Genomic DNA, 19,986 nt, shown 5'->3' with positions numbered 1-19,986 from the left:
CTCATGCAGAAGAAGTGGGACACCCAAGTAGGTATAAATGAATTACATGCAATAAAATCAACTATCCATTACACCTACTTGGGATGTCATTCCAGATTTGGAGAGGTCATACTAAGACTATGTCGTATTTGCCATTCACGATATATACATAATTACTTGTTGAAAGGTGAAGATCCTCCGTTTTGTATCCCTTGTGATGACGGTTGGTTGGTTGGTTTGTTGTTTAACGCCACACTCAGCAATATTCCAGCTATATGATGGCAGTCCAGCTTGATTGTGTTGATTTTTCGATCACAAGGGATAAATATTTCAAATCATCGTCTTATTTAATTATAGTTTTTTTAAAAGAAATATACCTTTGGGAAATTTTGAATTGTGTAAATAGTTATTTTTTCAAAGTATTGCTAGTTTTTAAACTGTTTAATTTATTTTGATGGTTAGTGGATGTATCCTCGAAAGGGGTTGAAGTAGCGTAAAATTATTTCCCCCTGAGAGTATATGTGAGACCACATCATTCAAAGTATGTTTATACATACCAGTTTTAAACGTAGAATATTTGTCAACTTCAATTTATGGCTTAATTGCCTGCCATCACCGAAGTATTGTAAGTCCCCACAGACTTTTATTGCTGGTGATTTATGGCCCATATTTTAACATTGTATTGTAGAATGATAAAGTATTCTTTTAAGTTTTCTCAACAAGTTTTAAATTTGAAATTGTGCTACTTTGTAAGTTGTAGCAGAATAACAAGGGGTACATGGGGTTTTATGCCTCCGGCTCGTGGTTTAAAACCTAAATCGGGACGCCTCCGGCTCGTGGTCTAAAACCTAAATCGGGACGCCTCCGGCTCGTGGTCTAAAACCTAAATCGGGACGCCTCCGGCTTGTGGTATAAAACCTAAACCTGGACGCCTCCGGCTCGTGGTCTAAAACCTAAATCGGGACGCCTCCGGCTTGTGGTATAAAACCTAAACCTGGACGCCTCCGGCTCGTGGTTTAAAACCTAAATCGGGACGCCTCCGGCTCGTGGTCTAAAACCTAAATCGGGACGCCTCCGGCTCGTGGTTTAAAACCTAAATCGGGACACCTCCGGCTTGTGGTTTAAAACCTAAATCGGGACGCCTCCGGCTCATGGTTTAAAACCTAAATCGGGACGCCTCCGGCTCATGGTTTAAAACCTAAACCTGGACGCCTCCGGCTCGTGGTTTAAAACCTAAATCGGGACACCTCCGGCTCGTGGTATAAAACCTAAACCTGGACGCCTCCGGCTCGTGGTTTAAAACCTAAATCGGGACGCCTCCGGCTCGTGGTATAAAACCTAAATCGGGACACCTCCGGCTCGTGGTCTAAAACCTAACTATTGGACTGGTTAAATTTTGTTTCATAGATCAACGGGTAACCTAACCTAACTCTACATTGAAAAGACAGTATGTTTATCTCCATTCTACATAAAACGTGTACTCTTCGGTAAGAGCAAATATACTCACCAACAAAAGAAACGTGACTACCATACATGTTGGTTGATATATGAAGAATTACTCAAATTCAAGAGATATTAGAGTCATGGATCTATGACGTCACATGTGATGCATTCATGAACTTCGGCTCACACAACATAACAGTATGTTCGTTTGTGCATTGAACCAATCTAATATCACTTGAATATGAGTAATTCTTCATATATTAACCAACATGTATGGTAGTATATTACATTTAGTATATTTCTTTTAAAAAACCTGCAATTAAATGAGACGATGATTTGAAATATTTATCTCTTGTGATCGAAAAATCAACACAATCAAGCTGGACATGCTTGATGGTGATTCCTTCATCAGAAGACCCGTGAAGATTCCGGGGTAGAATAGGTCTTCAGCAACCCATACTTGCCGTAAAAGGTGACTATGCTTGTCGTAAAAGGCGACTAACGGGATCAGGTGGTCAGGCTCGCTGACTTGGTTGATGCATGTCATCGTATCTCAATTGCGTGGATCGATGTTCATGATATCAATCACTGGATTGTCTGGTCCAGACTCGATTATTTACAGACCACCATCATATAGCTGGAATATTGCTGAGTGCAGCGTTAAACAACAAACAAACAAACAGTTCTATGGCTCGAGTTTCTTTTGGCGGTGAGTATATATTGAGAGAAACCGCATGGGTTGAGTCCAATGTTTTGAGTGGCTTGTCAATCTGAAGTACGGAACGCCTTTAAACAAATTATGGCGCTGTATATCATCAGCAGTTTTTTTTATTTTATCACCCCACTACTTCACTCGAACATATTACTGGCGGTGAAAGTTTGTAGCATAGCAACCTCGTCAGATAACATGAAGTGGGCACCCTAAAATAAACTATGGAAGCCCTTCAAGGTTTCTTTCTACATCGTGGGGGCGGCCGGGTAGCCTAGTGGTTAAAGCGTTCGCTCGTCACGCCGAAGACCAGGGTTCGATTCCCGACATGGGTACAATGTGTGAAGCCCATTTCTGGTGTCCTCCGCCGTGATATTGCTGGAATATTGCTAAAACGGCGTTAAACCATACTCACTCACTCACTCGTTCTACATCGCGTGTGGAGAACCTTCAGAACATTTCTCGTGTGGATGATCTCTGCTGTAGGTCACATGTCTCAAAAATAAGCATTTTTGTACGTGAGCCCGACAGAGCTACAAGTAAGCCCACACTGCTAAATATGTTTTACCAGGTTCATGCCCAAGACTCTACGGAACTGAACGGAAGGGGTCGAATAGGTGACGGACACTTACGAAGGTTACGGGTAGGTATGGCGTCTCGTGACTTGGGCCTTCAGTTAAAAATTCGTTGGTAATTTTGTGACAGAAAAGCGTTGGAGGGAACACAGGAAGGATAATGTGTATCATAGGACGAGAAAGGCATTGTGGCATGGTTATTGTGACGCCATGACGCCGTCATATAGCTGGAATATTGCTGAGTGCGGCGTTAAACAACAAACAAACAGTTCTATGGTCAGGCTCGCTGACTTGGTTGATGCACGTCATCGGGTCCAAATTGCGTGGATCTATGTTCATGATGTCAGCCACTTGATGGTCCAGACTTGATTATTTACAGACTGCCGTCATATAGCTGGAATAGTGCTAAGTGCGGCGTCAACTAACATACAAACAAACAAACAAATATTTTATCCATCTGTGGTCGTTTTTGTGTGAAGAATAGTCTAAAACCAATTGAAAAGTTAAAAGCAATATCCCACAAGTGCATTTATTTCCCCGCGTCGACGTTTCCGCACCCATCCTTTAAAAAGCATGAGAATGTATCCATTTTCTGAATCTGTTTTTGTCCTGGCGCAACGTAATATTCATTGATTATCAAATGTATTATTTACATGTATGTCTTTTGCCTTGGGACGTATGCCCAGAAGGGGGTGGTTCATGGGCCAATCTGGTGGAATGATTATTTGTTTAATTTTTTTTCTGCTTGTGTATATCATCCCAGAAGCTGGGATGATGAAACATTATACATACCAACAAGGACCTTGGAACGCCCTTGACAAAAAAAATCGTCAGCTTGACAATGATCCAAGTACCAATGATAGTCATCGACCTCCCGAACGAGTTGAAAACTGGCCAAGGTTTCTGGTTTTTGAATCTCTAGATAAACAACCAATTAAACTCAACCTGTTTGCTATTTCAAAAGGAGTGCATGGTATAGCATGTGATGTCATGAATATCAAAAGCATGAGAGCTGGCTAACAAATTAAACTAAACCCGTTTGCTATTTCAAAAGGAGTGCATGGTATAGCATGTGATGTCATGAATATCAAACGCATGAGATCTGACTAACCTGCTATCTAGTCATACGTTGGCTGGTATTCCTGTTTCAGTATCTGCTCGTAGGTTCCTCAACTCAAGTAAAGGATTCGTTAGAGGTCGGTATAATCTTTTAGAGGATATGGCAGAGCTTGACATTTTATGTGGGTTGAGAGATCAAAGTGTCACACAGGTGAAACGATTCTCTAGGCGTCAGAACTCTGAAGTAATTCAAAGCAATACCTACCTGTTTTCGTTTGTATCTCCAACAGCAGCCAAATCCATCAAAGCAGGTTATTGCAATCTTCACGCTGAAAAGTACTAGTATATCTCAAATCCGTTAAGATATTTAAAATGGCAAAAATTTGGTCATGGCATAAACTTATGCACAGATCCTGTAACCTGTGCTCACTGTGGTGAGCAAAATGAGGCAACTGCACGGGTCAGCATTCATCTTCATCAAAAGAGTGCCCAGTATGGAAAAGGGAAATGGAAATCAATAAAATAAAATGTTCTCAGAACATCAGTTACACTGACGCCAAGAAACTTTGAATGTCATATGCCTCTATTACTGAAAGACAATCTGTGACAACAGCTTCAATTGAATGACAGACTGACTTAACATGGACAAAACCCACCCATCCTGAACTTGTCCAAATTGATGACTTATTACCACAAAATGCTGAATAAGAATTGCTACCAGATACTTTGGTGTCATCTCAATCTCACAGTACTTCTTCACAGTCCCCATCTCGCATACAATCTGGTTCAGGAAAACATCAAAATAGAAATGTTCAATATCAACTCAAAACAGATTCTTTGCCATTGCAACAGTCACAAAGTGTAAACTCGTGTCAAGCAACCTGTGAAAGTAAATCAAACGATAGATAGGATCATCAAAGCGATAGACTTGCTAAGGTTTCAAGAGATTAAATCCAACTTTATAATAATCTCATTAAAATCAGATCTTAGTCCTCGCTATCACTAAACAAAGATCTGAAGACATCCCATTATGGGTCACGTCAGAACGACTTTTCATCCGACCAATCAAAGCGTCGCTTACCAGATCATGAAAGTGAATGTGTTTTCTAATCATGCAAAATCGAAAACGTTAACATGGTGTATTCCGAACGACAGTTACGGCCCGTACGACTGATTCCGTCAAAATTATCGTCTATCTCTCGCTTCCGAGGTGTTCCACAGTACGTGGGATTCACTGTCATACAATCTCAACCATATATTAGACCTTACGGAATGTTCGTTTGTTCAGGTTTCAAATTTTTAATCGAGAACTGTGTCAACATAGTTTTCAAGCGTAGTCTATGGAAGTCGCCAGGTTGAAGCGAGTGCCGTAAAGCTCGAGAAAGCTGCTTTCTAACTGGCTGATGTCGACTTCTTGTTCGTCATTTCAGTGGTCGGTCAAAGTTCACGAAAGGTCGTTCTGACGTGACCCGTAATGGGATGTCATCAGATCTTTGTTTAGCGGCAGCGAGAACTTAGATCCGATTTTAATGAGATTGACTTTATAATTAGCTTGGATCCCTGGAAGAACACATGTATCATTGGACAAGAAGTTCATCGCCTTCGAAGTCAAGGGGTGGTAGATCACCAATACATACACCCAAATCATGACTCATTCACAAAATATAATACAGTGGAACTGTAGTGTGTTAGAGCTAATTTTAATGAATTGGGAACAAGACTTTAATCCTATAGAGTTTCGTCTTCAGTAAACATTCTTGAAGGAAACTGATGGAGTAGATTTCCTTAGGCATGATACTGTGTCTCAAACACAGAGAAAGCGTCAGTGGTGTGTCCGTGATGGTTCGTCAAAACATACTTCAATGTCCAGTGCCACTCAAAATTGATATCAACCAGTTGCGGTACGAATAACTTTACATGTTGCAATTACACTATGCTCTTTATATGTACCACCTTCTTCTTCTACACAACTCGTGACATTTCAGAATTTGATCGATCAACTTCCCATACCCTTCCTAATAATGGGCGATTTGCATAGATACAGTCCCCTGTGGGGCAGCACCACATTGAACAACAAAGGCAGTATCATAGAACAATTTCTTTTCAACAATATTCTGTATTTGTAATGATGACTCAAATACCTACCTCCATCCAGCTACAAGGACAAATTCAGCCCTCGATTTTACAATTGCAGATCCTTCACTTTAGAATGATTTTGAATGGACACTACATGATGATCTTTGTTGGAGCTATCATTTTCCAACACTTCTTAAAATCGTTACACCTACCACAGAGATTCCAATTTCTAGATGAAATGTCAATGAAGCTAACTAGACTCTATTCCAGAAGTTCTGTACTGACAAATTTGTATCTGAATCGTATCAGAATGTTGATGATCGTATTGAATCCTTTTCACAGGATGTCAATAATATCGCCATGACCACTATTCATAAATCCTCCACAGTTCCACGTATTAGAAAGCCACGATTCAATGATGACTGCAGACAAGCTAGAAAACGATGGGAAAAGGCTGAAAACGTTTTAATACTAATCAATCACCGACTCATCTCAACAACCTTAAATGTTAAGAGCAAAAGCTCATATGACGATGAAGGGAACAAAACGTTCTTCCTGGCGTGCATTTGTTTCTAAAACAAGTACTCAAACGCCTCTTAATAGAGTGTGGAACATGATACAGAAAATGAAGGGCAAGTGATCTTGACACGGTGTGCATCATCTCAAGGTTCATGATACTATTCTGACAAGTAAACAAGACCTCGCAAATAAATTAGTGAAAACAATAGCATATTGTTCTTCTTATTATTATTACACTCCTGACACTTCCCTGACAAGTTGGAATATCATAATGAACTGGTCCTGATGAGAACCATTATCAATTGTTGAATCATCTCTGTTGTCAGTGCTCCTTAGCATCCTTAACATATGGGAATGTGGAACATTCGCAGATTCCTGAACAAAACAAGAGGCACGGGTGATATAAACGAGGCATACGCGATTCGCTATGCAGAGTTGCATCCCTAAACTATGATTGTGGGTTCGAATCCCGGTTCGCCCCGATTATGTTTCTAGGTTTGTCAGCACCATACTCGTGCTCGTGGGTTTCTCCGAAGTGGTAAACGTCTGATACCTGCATCACTTCGGTCTTTCCTCCCACATTAAGCTGACACGACGTGATATAACTGGAATACTGTTAAAAGCGGCGTTAAACCCAACTCACTCACTCACTGGCACAAAACAATCATCATTCCAATTCCTTAGCCAAGTAAAGTTCATACGAAGCCAACAAATTACTGTCCAAATGCCTTGACTAGCTGTGTTTACAGTGTTTGTAAAACATTGGAAAGAATGATTAACAATAGTCTTGTTTGGCATCTTAAATAACAGATATCCAATGTGGATTCCGGCGTCACAGTTGTACAGTTGATCATCTTGTACGACTTGAGTAATTTGTTTATTAATAAACAACCTGCAGTTTTTTATATTCTTTTTTTTAGAGAAGACCTATGATACCACTTGGAAATATGGTATATTGAATGACCTTTATACAATGGGATTCCGTGGGCATGCCTGCTTTTATTTCTCGATTCCTTGACACTAGACAATTCCCCGTTCGTGTAGGATCGGCTTTGTCAGATATTTATTGATAGGCATTCGTTAGAAGTTGAGGGATGACAAAGACGACACAATTTATGGATAACAACTTTAATACTGTAAAAAGCGACGTTTCGGCATAGATCCTTATACACTTGTCAAGCAAGACCGTCAGTCATTTTTGAAAGAAGGCCATCTCTATGACAAGATATAGGATTGAACCCAAATAGTTAGTTTTCTATTTTTCTGTGATATATGACTGATATTTTATATGATCCTTGACATAATACTTTTACTATGTTCTTAATATGCACATGTTTGAAAATCTGTTGCACATACGTATTTTAATAACATAACAGCTACAAGCATATCTGCAGAAAAGGGCATTTTGTAACATATTGTAAAATTAGCTTTTAATGTGACCTTGGCCCTATACGCAGGTGATTCGTGGCCTTTCACGATCTGGACCCTACCCTTAGTGATCACATGTACCAAGTTCCATTGACTGTACAGAAATACTTCCTCGAGTTAGGCAGTAAAAAATTGTTTTTCAGGCTTGGACATTGTGCTATAAACGAGATACTATTTACATGGTGCTGCTTAATGAAACAAGTCGTGGTCCATTTTAAACCAATTCGTGTCATTCTGGGAAAAGCCGGTAATTAATACGGGAAGAGGCGAATGGTGGCGGCCCTACTGGCCTTTCATAGACAACAGAGGAAAACGGAAGCACGACATGACTGGCTGACTCACAGGCAAGTCCAGCCACGTGCTCAGTCTAAATATAATTACACGTCACTGAATCTAACTACTGAATGTACTACGTCACATTTCCTTGAGACTGTTCAGAGGATGTAGTCTTCTACCCATAAGACAAATGGCGGAAACAGATCTTGTCCAAGGTCAGTTCTCAACAGTGAGAAAGGGTAAAAAAGGTAGTAAAACGGTTCTTGAAAAAAACCTTGTGTGTTCACGAAGATGTGTAGCCACCGAAAGGGACATACTACAAAAATGTGCAGAATCGAAAAACATTGTACAGATGATTGGTGATATCCATGTTACTACAGAAGACTTCACATTGTCCTTTGAATATTGCGAGATGGGCAACCTGGACCAGTATGTGAGTAAACGTTTAACCATGAAGAGTCCTCTAGGCGAGGTCGACTGTCTTTATGTCATGGCCAACATTGCCAGTGGTTTACAGTTTCTTCATAACATTGGTATCATACACGGAAATATACAGCCGGAAAACATCCTAGTGACACGGTACGATGAACCGAGTTATAAAATAGGAGGATTTGGATCGGCAGCTCGTCGCCCGACGCAGGAACACGTCAGGGAAGATGGGTAACATGACGGGGGACAATTCGGGGAACGTGACGGAGAGCGCGACGGAGAGCATGGCGGGGAGCGTGACGGAGAGCGTGACGGAGAGCATGGCGGGGAGCGTGACGGAGAGCGTGACGGAGAGCATGGCGAGGAGCGTGACGGAGAGCGTGACGGAGAGCGTGACGGAGAGCTCAACGGAGAGCGTGACGGAGAGCATGGTCGGGAGCGCGACGGAGAGCGTGACGGAGAGCATGTCGGGGAGCGTGACGGAGAGCGTGACGGGGAGCGTGACGGAGAGCATGGCGGGGAGCGCGACGGAGAGCGTGACGGAGAGCGTGACGGAGAGCGCGACGGAGAGCGTGGCGGGGAGCGTGACGGGGACGTTGGGACCAGAAACACTATTTTTTCACCCCCTGAAGGGGCTCTGGACAAGAAAAGTGATATTTTCTCCCTTGGAGCTGTCACCTATGCTTTATGGAGTCCGCAATTTGTCAACGACAAACTAGTTGCCTACTATGGTGGACGTCATCTGGCCGAGATGGCAGGGGAAATAGACCTCCGTCACATCACTGACCAGAGACTGCGAGACATCATCAATGAAGCCTTAAAAGGAGATATAGTTGGACGCCCAACAGCAGAACAAGTTTGGGAAAGGCTGAATAGAGATTACTTGAATGCTATTCGGAAAAGAGAGGCTTGTGAAAGCTTTGGGTTGGGTTTCGTTTTGGGTTGTTTTGGTGTTGGTGGTCTTACTCTATTACTGGGGGACACGGGTGGCCCAGTCGTCTAAGGCGCCGCGATTCGCTGTGCAGAGTTGCGTCCCCTGGACACGCCAGACACCTATGATTGTGGGTTCGAATCCCGGTTCACCCCGATTATGTTTCTAGGTTTGTCAGCACCATACCCGTGCTCGTGGGTTTCACCGAAGTGGTAAACGTCTGAGACCTGCATCACTTCGGGCTTTCCTCCCACATTAAGCTGACACGCCGTGATATAACTGGAATACTGTTAAAAGCGGCGTTAAATCCAACTCACTTACACAAATATATTCAATACAGCCCATGTAAGTCTATAACGTTGGCAAGTCTAGATTACTGCAGTTTAAGGTATCTACGAAATGAAGAGAGTCTCTAGGTTCATTTTTATTATATTTTTATTAAGATATTTTAACAACTGTTGTTTTACTGTAAGATATGTTCATTTCAGAGACTAGATGTTAGTCTAGTAGCATCGCTATAGTGATTAACAACACGTGCTTGATTACGATATAGGCGGAATAGAACAATGGACGCTGATTTTAGCAGAGATTCCTTGTGATTATGGAAATGTTTTTGTCGCGACGTTCTGTATTAACTCATTCAATTGTTATGACTATCGCACCTACTTCTGTGTATTTCGGTTAACTGAGCCTATGGTTGGTGTCCTGAATCAGTTGCTATGACTGTCGACCGCCTCCGTGGTCTAGTGGTAGTGCGTCCGCCCGGAGAGCGGAAGGTCCGGGGCTCGATCCCCGGCCGCGTCATACCAAAAGACGTTAAAAGATGGTACTTGTTGTTACCCTGTCTGGCGCTCGGCATTAAGGGGCTAAACCAAGTACTGGTCGGCTCGGAGTCAGTATACTGTGTCTGAGTGGGGTATTCACTGCGGCATGGTATCTCAGTGGGCTAGCCCTATATATCGGCATCAGTCCGGACTAGTACAAGCAGCCACACACACAAACACACGTACATGCACGTCGCTATATAAGTGCAATAATTTTGGACGCGACGTTAAACCCAATTTCACCTCATCTGCTATGACTGTCATGACTATTTTGAGATTTTACGTGCGCTTTCTGTCATTATGCCTATGTTCACACGTTGTTACTGTGGCCAGTTCCCTCCTTAATATAGCCTGTTGACAACGCGGGTTGGTGGTGATTCAGGCCCGAAATATACAGATGTGTGCCGGCTCAAGTCCGAGCTATAAGACTGAATGAACTCTGTAGGTAAAGAACTAAACTGTGAAATCAGTAAATGACCGATCAAGATCAATGAGCAATTAACAATTACATTCAACAGAGTTTTAGGTTTCCACTTAACAAAAGACAATTTTAATGGGTCTAATACAAACACACTAACCAATAATTACTGATAGGGTACAAAAGAATGTTCCGAATTGGAAGCTGCCAAGAATTCCTTGTTTTCAACTTGGTTTAACCGCCTCCGTTGTCTAGTGGTAGAGCGTCCGCCCGGAGAGCGTCATACCGGCTGCGTCATACCGAAAGACGTAAAAAGATGGTACTTGTTGTTACCCTGTCTGGTGCTCGGCATTAAGGGGCTAAAACAAGGACTGGTCGGCTCGGAGTCAGTATACTGTGTCTGAGTTGGGTATTCGTGTTAAACTGCAGCATGGTATCTCAGTGGGCTAGCACTATAAATCGGCATCAGTCCGGACTAGTACAAGCAGCCGCACGCACGCACGCACGCACGCACGCACGCACGCACGTCGCTATATAAGTGCAGTAATCTTGGACGCGACGTTTAAACCCAATGTCACCTCACCTCACTACATCTCAACTAGGTCTCCATTCTGTACTTTGCAACTTTGTTGTTTACGCCGCACTCTTCAATATTCCAGCTACATGACGCCGTCTGTAATTAATCGAGTCTGGACCAGACAATCCAGTGATTGATGTCATGAGCATCGATCCACGCAATTGGGACACGATGACATGAATTAACCAAATCAGCGAGCCTGACCACATGACCCGCTTAGTACATATCTGCACCAAATGGCATTTTAGTGTTAAGGTGAAAACGTACTGTAATATTGACTTTTTCTGTGAGCCTTTCAGGCTATGGCCTTTGGCTATAATGGAGATAATATTTACATGGTGCTACTTAATAAAACAAGTGTTTCATTCGTGACAAACTCGTGTTATTCCGGGACAAGCTACGGAAAGAGGCGAGTAGTGACGAACGATGGTAGTCCTGACGGGCTTAGGTAACAACAGGGGTTATCTGAACCACGACCTGACTGGCTGACTCACAGTCAGGCGTTCAGTCTAAATATAACTACGCGTCATTGCATCTAACTGTACTTCGTCGCATTTCCCTGAGACTGTTCAGAGGAGTCATATTCCAGGCATAGGAAAAATGAAGGAAACAGAGCTGGTTCAAGGTCGGTTCTCAACAGTGAGGTACTTTAACATAGGTAACAAAACGGTGCTTGAGAAAGCACTTTCGTGCCCACAACCTATTGCAGACGCCGAAGTAGTATAGTCTAAGTCCGCAGAAGGTAGTTTTGGTTGATCCGGTTGATCCAGGCGGATGCGAAGGTGATTGGCTGATCCAAGTCACGTGATCGGATAGGATGACTCATGCATCAACAGCGCGTCACAGGTGAGGGGGAATGAAAGGTGTGTGTTTATAAGACAGAAAAGAATTCATAAGAAAACAAAAGTAAAGGGTATTCAATAGAGCTATGTGTATAGCGTGCTGCCTTGAAGAGACAGACCGTACCCGTCAGCCCAGTTTGAATTAAGCGCGCTTAACAACTGACGTGGCCTCGTCGTTTAACCCGCGCTCGCTAGAGCGTGCGACCTGGTTTTGATGAATGCAGGGTGTGTGTTGAAAGTACAAGTACCACAATGGAGACGGGTTAAGTCAACACGATATACGTCGGGTAATGTAGGAAAAAAAACTGTACGTCTAGCTGGAACAGATCCATCTTATACGGTCTACACGTTGTACACCACGAACGTTAGACAACCTATATAGAAAAAAATACATAGAGACAAAATAGATAAGACTACGCAATCAGTAAGCTAGCAGTGTCGTTTAATTACATTTAGCGCGCAAGAACGAGGTAGTCACGTCACCCTGCATTGACTATAACGCTGAAGGCAGCCGGATTTCGAATCACCCCGCGCTGCGTACTATTATGAACCATTTGTATAGAGGGCGTTCACTTATTCAGCCCTATCCCGACTAGCGTAGTTGATGTTTCAACGCTAGCGTTTCCATTTAACGCGATGACAAATAAACCGTACGGTTTGAGTTTTAACCGTGTATCATGATGTGCACAGTTTTACTTCAGAACGTGCTATTTTGACAATTGATAGTTAGAACCATGTCTATGTTCAATAGAAAACTGATGAGTATATGTACCCGTGTGACGGCACGAAGCTAGGTTTGTTGGGAAAGTGATGGAAGCAATCTATAGGACATTTTCATGTTTACAATACTCACCCTTAATTCGAAGAGAGAACAGAGTTTATCATGGAAAAATGTTTCACGAGGAAAATGTTTTATTGGAAATATAGGTTTATTCATAGCTAATGTATAGCAGAGAGACTAAGCCACCGACCGCCCATAACAATGTCAACATACCCCGGCCTTACAATTAATGTCAACATACCAGCCTCGCCTGAAGCTTCCCATTCATAAATTGTGTGAGCAGTGTCCCGTATTTATGATACGTTAGGGAAGATGTGTTGTACATTTGTTATTTTAAAAGGGAGTTATTTCAGAGAGGATATATATGGGTATTCCCCCCTCATTAAACTTTTCTTTCGTTGGTGTCTATTAAACGTATCCGGTATTTAATACATTTGAATGATGTAGGAAAAGTATGTGCGTGAAGATGTTGTACCTATATCCGAACACGAATGTATGACACAGGAAGGGTGTGTGGAATGCACTCCTCCTCGTAAGGGTAAAATACGCGTTTAAACTCACCATTTAAATGATGATGACATTACTTTTTAGATGTATAATTGGTATCAGTGAGTGAGTGAATTTAGTTTTACGCCCCACTCGGCTTTATTCCAGCTCTAGGACGGTGGTCTGTCAATAAACGAGCTTGGACCAGACAATCCAGTGATCAACAGCATGAGCAGCGATCTGTGCAACTAGGAACCGATGGCACGTGTCATCCGAGTCGGCGAGACTGACCAACCGATCCCCGTCAGTCGCCGATAAGCATGGGTTACTGAAGGTCCATTCTATAACCCGGGACCTTCACGGGTGTAGTATGACGAAGACTATATACTAATATGCCAAAAAAATGAGAAAAAAACAAACAAACAATTCATTCGTATCATTTATTGATTCGAGCCAATCGGTTCCATACAAAGCCGTGATATACGAATGGACAATAGTATTCACTCTGGAACATTATTTAGTCACTCATATACACATGCTGCTGCTGCTCGAAGGCCCTATTGTTTAAATAGCGAGTCCATGTTTTGAAACACATTTCGCACTGTTGAATGTTTCCTTTTCTACGCTGTTTTAAGGTTGAATGGTTGTCTATAGTCTATGCTTTATCCATTGCTTGTAACGATTTCCGTCCAGGAGGTCCCAGTTTCACCATTCCTCTCACGTAGAGGGAAATTCGGCGTTTCTTATCGTTCAAACGCCTCAGTTTACGAGGTGTTTTCAAAATATGAATCAAACTAGACACGTGGCGTTGACTCGGCATTCTCTTCTGACTGTTAGACTGATATAGTAGTGATGGGTATTTATGCCTAATCGTTCTGCTCACGATCATCATCCTCCTCCTCGTCATCACCGTCGTTATCCTCTGCAACGCTATCAGATTCAGTCTCACTTTCTATTTCCGGCATATCCATCAAAGGCAGGATCTCTTTCATCTTGGGTTTTAGGAGGAGTTTTATTTTATTTTTGAGAACGGATTGTTCCGTGGAAGGATTCATGTCTCCCAGGTTGTATAGCATGTTTTGAAACAGAGGTGCCTCTTTAAAGTACGTGGTATATTCCATCGCATAGTTGAGAGTACTACGCACTAGATCCTCCCACCTCAGTTTCAATCTTCTCTCAATCCATTCTTGCGTTCGTCCCTGTCGCTTGTACTGTTTTTTCTGCAGTTTCATCTTGACATGAAACGTATCGTACACCTGCTTCCAGATGCGTTGTAAGCCTACATTTTGCCACTCCTCGGCTTCCATATTAGTGAATGTTGACTTCCCACGTGGAGGTTTGACGGCAAGACCACTGCCTTTCTGGGAAGAGGCTAGGTCGTCAAAGTCACTGTCATCGTCATCACTCTCGAGCCTGGCACGCTTTCTCTTAGGTTGAAGGCTATTGGCCGGACACCAGTGTTTGATATGTCGCTGTAGATCGTGCATGTTATCTATCAGCACCCCGCAATCTGCGCAAGCCGTGGCCATAGTCAATGATGTCTCACTACTCGTGTCTGAATCGGTTTCAATTGGCGTGAGCTGCTGTTGGGGCAATCTCTCTTCTTGTGTCAGAGGACGATCCAGAGATTCTGTTGTAGTCAACTTCTCCCTACGCAGATCAGGTTCAGACTGTGCTGTTGTTCTCCTGTTTTCCTCATTTATGAGGTTAACATGCAGTCGATCCTTATCTTTGGTGGTAGGTTTTAGATCGATGGTGAGTTGTCCATAGGGTGTTTCAGTAACCTTTTCATACATAGCCATAAAGTGATCCATATGTTCGGGGAAAATTCTACGAGCGAAGAGTTTGATTTGCTGTTTATCTATGGGGGAATGAAACAGGGTCACATAATGCGCATTCAAAGCAATGTCTCTCGATTCCTTACCCCTCGGAAACAGATTTTGTATCAAGAGAAAGATCAATACATTCTTGTGATGTGAGGTTTGAGTAAACAACCGCGAAATACGCTTGTCGTGCTTTGCTTCGGCCAGGAAATCATCCAGGACCAACACGTTCTGTTGACGAGCATCAAAGTAATCCTCGTCCAAGATATCGTAGGGAATTCCTTTGACAAAGGTCAGCTGAGGCAGCTGCTCACCGAGGTCCTTATATAATGGCTGCCATTGAGTATAACACCAAACGATGCGGGTAGGTTGGGGTTGGATCAGGCCATGCCGGAGAACATGAGAGGTAAACACAGACTTTCCACAACCACTGGGTCCCACAACGAGCGCATTTGAGGGAATCAGGAACTTGAATTGTTCTCGAAGATCAGATATGCATGGTAAGTGAGGCAGCCACGAGTGGACTTGCGATGGCGGCGGCGGCGGCGGATGGGCTTGTAACGGCGGGTTGGCTTGACGCAGCGGCGGCGGTGGGTGGACTTGCGGCGGCGGCGGCGTTAGCGGGTGGGCTTGTAATGGCGGGTGGATTTGCGGCGGCGGCGGTAGCGGATGGGCTTGCGGCGGCGGCGTTAGCGGGTGGGCTTGTAATGGCGAGTGGACTTGCGGCGGCGGGTGGGCTTGTAACGGCGGCGGCGGTATGCTATGTTTATTTCTCCTGTGTCGTAACATGACATCTCTCCTTGAAAACATTTTTTCACAGTCCGGACAGGTGGCAACCCCCATGGTGATCCAATACGGTGTGCGATTAGAGGGTATGAAGCTTTCTTTTATACCCTTGACTCTGTTGACGCTTCAAGGCAGCAATTGCCCGTTCCACCACAGCCTTCACCTCCGACACATGTTGTATTTTCACGGGTTGGGGTGTTGTCTTCGATCCCTGTTGGGTTGTCATCGTTTTCATTTTAGGTGTTACCTGTCTCTTCTTTGTCTTCAGCGTCGACTTCTTGGCTGCTTGTGGTTTCTTTCTCTGTTGTGATTTTCTCAACGTAGTCTTCCTAAATATATCTCTAGGGTCAAGTCTAATCTCTGATGCTTTCTTCATGTTGTTCACGTCCAATCCGTTTGCTGGCGAGAGTAAAACTGTTTGTCGGGCTACACTACTGTAGAGTTTATACTGTCTTACACGTGCAGGGATTCTTGGAAGACACTCTTTTCTTCACAGCACACTTGTGAGTATGTTAAAAAAGCGATCATATTAGTATATAGTCTTCGTCATACTACACCCGTGAAGGTCCCGGGTTATAAAAATCGACCTTCAGTAACCCATGCTTATCGGCGACTGACGGGGATCGGTTGGTCCGACTCGGATGGCACGTGCCGTCGGTTCCTAGTTGCACAGATCGCTGCTCATGCTGTTGATCACTGGATTGTCTGGTCCAAGCTCGTTTATTGACAGACCACCGTCCTAGAGCTGGAATAAAGCCGAGTGGGGCGTAAAACTAAATTCACTCACTCACTGATACCAATTATACATCTAAAAAGTAATGTCATCATCATTTAAATGGTGAGTTTAAACGCGTATTTTACCCTTACAAGGAGGAGTGCATTCCACACACCCTTCCTGTGTCATACATTCGTGTTCGGATATAGGTACAACATCTTCACGCACATACTTTTCCTACATCATTCAAATGTATTAAATACCGGATACGTTTAATAGACACCAACGAAAGAAAAGTTTAATGAGGGGGGAATACCCATATATATCCTCTCTGAAATAACTCCCTTTTAAAATAACAAATGTACAACACATCTTCCCTAACGTATCATAAATACGGGACACTGCTCACACAATTTATGAATGGGAAGCTTCAGGCGAGGCTGGTATGTTGACATTAATTGTAAGGCCGGGGTATGTTGACATTGTTATGGGCGGTCGGTGGCTTAGTCTCTCTGCTATACATTAGCTATGAATAAACCTATATTTCCAATAAAACATTTTCCTCGTGAAACATTTTTCCATGATAAACTCTGTTCTCTCTTCGAATTAAGGGTGAGTATTGTAAACATGAAAATGTCCTATAGATTGCTTCCATCACTTTCCCAACAAACCTAGCTTCGTGCCGTCACACGGGTACATATACTCATCAGTTTTCTATTGAACATAGACATGGTTCTAACTATCAATTGTCAAAATAGCACGTTCTGAAGTAAAACTGTGCACATCATGATACACGGTTAAAACTCAAACCGTACGGTTTATTTGTCATCGCGTTAAATGGAAACGCTAGCGTTGAAACATCAACTACGCTAGTCGGGATAGGGCTGAATAAGTGAACGCCCTCTATACAAATGGTTCATAATAGTACGCAGCGCGGGGTGATTCGAAATCCGGCTGCCTTCAGCGTTATAGTCAATGCAGGGTGACGTGACTACCTCGTTCTTGCGCGCTAAATGTAATTAAACGACACTGCTAGCTTACTGATTGCGTAGTCTTATCTATTTTGTCTCTATGTATTTTTTTCTATATAGGTTGTCTAACGTTCGTGGTGTACAACGTGTAGACCGTATAAGATGGATCTGTTCCAGCTAGACGTACAGTTTTTTTTCCTACATTACCCGACGTATATCGTGTTGACTTAACCCGTCTCCATTGTGGTACTTGTACTTTCAACACACACCCTGCATTCATCAAAACCAGGTCGCACGCTCTAGCGAGCGCGGGTTAAACGACGAGGCCACGTCAGTTGTTAAGCGCGCTTAATTCAAACTGGGCTGACGGGTACGGTCTGTCTATTCAAGGCAGCACGCTATACACATAGCTCTATTGAATACCCTTTACTTTTGTTTTCTTATGAATTCTTTTCTGTCTTATAAACACACACCTTTCATTCCCCCTCACCTGTGACGCGCTGTTGATGCATGAGTCATCCTATCCGATCACGTGACTTGGATCAGCCAATCACCTTCGCATCCGCCTGGATCAACCGGATCAACCAAAACTACCTTCTGCGGACTTAGACTATACTACTCGCCGAAAAGCACATACTCCAACAGTGCGCAGAATCTGAAGGGGCCAAAAACATTGTCAAGATTTATAACGCTTTTCCTGCAAAAGGCGTCACAATGTTCTTGGAATATTGCGAGGAAGGCAACCTGAACCAATATGTGAGTAAACGTTTATTCATGAAGAAACATCTGAATGCAGCCGACTGTCGTTCTTTCATGACCGACATTGCCAGTGGTTTGCAGTTTCTTCACAACATTGATATCATACACGCCAACCTACTGCCAGAAAACATCCTTGTGACGTCATGCAGTAAACCTGTTTATAAAATAGGAGGATTTGGATCGGCAGCTGGTCGCCAGGCCGGGAGAAATAACAGGAGAGATGAGGAACATGGCGGGTTAGATGGGACTGAAGACGCTTGTTTTTTGCCCCCTGAAGAGGCTCTGGACAAGAAAAGTGATATTTTCTCCCTTGGAGCTGTCACCTATGCTTTATGGAGTCCGCAATTTGTCGACGACAAACTAGTTGCCTACTATGGTGGACGTCGTCTGGCCAAGATGGCAGGGAAAATAGACCTCGGTCACATCACTGACCAGGGACTGCGAGACATCATCAATGAAGCCTTAAAAGCAGATATAGCTGGACGCCCAACAGCAGAAGAGGTTTGTTCAATGCTGAATACAGGTTACTCGTGGTGGAAGATTCTGATTTGTGGCGGCGTTGTAGCTGGTGTCTCGATTTACGGATACACGTATTTCAGAAATAACACTTAAACAATGGCGACACGTTGATATAATTAACACTATCTGTCGCTCGCCATTAAGGCGCTAAAACAAAGACTAGTGGGCTCGTAATCAGTAAACGGTGTCTGAGAGAGGTATTCATGTTAAACTGCGGCATGGTATCTCAGTGACATGGCACTATTAATCGGCATCAATCCGGACTAATACAAGCAGACACACACACACACACACACACACACACACACACACACACACACACACACACACACACACACACAGACACACACACAGACACACACACACAGACACACACACACACACACACACACACACACACACACACAGTGCAATAATCATGGGCGCGACGTTAAACCCAATTTCACCTCACCTCACATCACATGTCATGATACTGAATAGAATCAGACTGAGGAAAATGTTGACGCAATAAACTGATAGACTTGTCAGTGCATAGGAAAATGCACAATTCATTAGACGAGGTAGAAAACGTGTTGGCTATAATCAAGTGTGTTGAATTCCCTCATACCGCCCGGAAGTAAATCAACCAGGACATTCAGTATTTATTCTATGCAATATATCCTGACTCAGGTCAGGTACAAAGTTTCCTAGCACATTATATTTGGCAGTGATCGGCTTGTTATCGACAAGGAAGGAAATTACGTACAACGCCCAAATGCCTAACTGTAGACGAATACATCACGTTCATATTGCCTAACTTTCCACGCGGCGAGGGTAACTTTAACCCCAATGGTCTAACTGTAGATTGTATATTCCAATGAACAAATCTGACACACCGCTGCTTGATGTGTGAAGAGAAAATGCTTTTGGCGTGGTAGTTGACTGCATAGCATTGACGCAAACGGTATTTAATGGTGTTTCCTGAAAATTGTACCTGAATCGTTTGATCATATTTATCCTTTAGTATGTTCTTGCATTTGTGATATGACATTTGAAGGAACAAAATGTTTCAGGTATTATGT

General features: G+C 43.1%; 1 protein-coding gene across 1 annotated transcript; it reads left to right on the top strand.

Annotated features, from left to right (window-relative positions):
* The first annotated feature begins 11,193 nt into the window (after positions 1 to 11,193).
* On the top strand, positions 11,194 to 19,197 carry LOC125381028 (proto-oncogene serine/threonine-protein kinase mos-like). The gene is made up of 2 exons (XM_048397094.1): positions 11,194 to 11,960; positions 18,275 to 19,197. Exons 1-2 carry the CDS (start codon positions 11,844 to 11,846, stop codon positions 19,016 to 19,018), a joined length of 861 nt encoding a protein of 286 aa, XP_048253051.1. The 5' UTR covers positions 11,194 to 11,843; the 3' UTR covers positions 19,019 to 19,197.
* Positions 19,198 to 19,986: the final 789 nt, after the last annotated feature.

This window comes from Haliotis rufescens, unplaced genomic scaffold, assembly GCF_023055435.1.
Source record: "Haliotis rufescens isolate VD_foot unplaced genomic scaffold, xgHalRufe1.0.p SCAF_16, whole genome shotgun sequence".
Lineage (NCBI taxonomy): Eukaryota > Metazoa > Mollusca > Gastropoda > Lepetellida > Haliotidae > Haliotis > Haliotis rufescens.
Note: the sequence above shows the minus strand (reverse complement) of the source record. Positions and strands in the feature narration are given on the sequence as shown.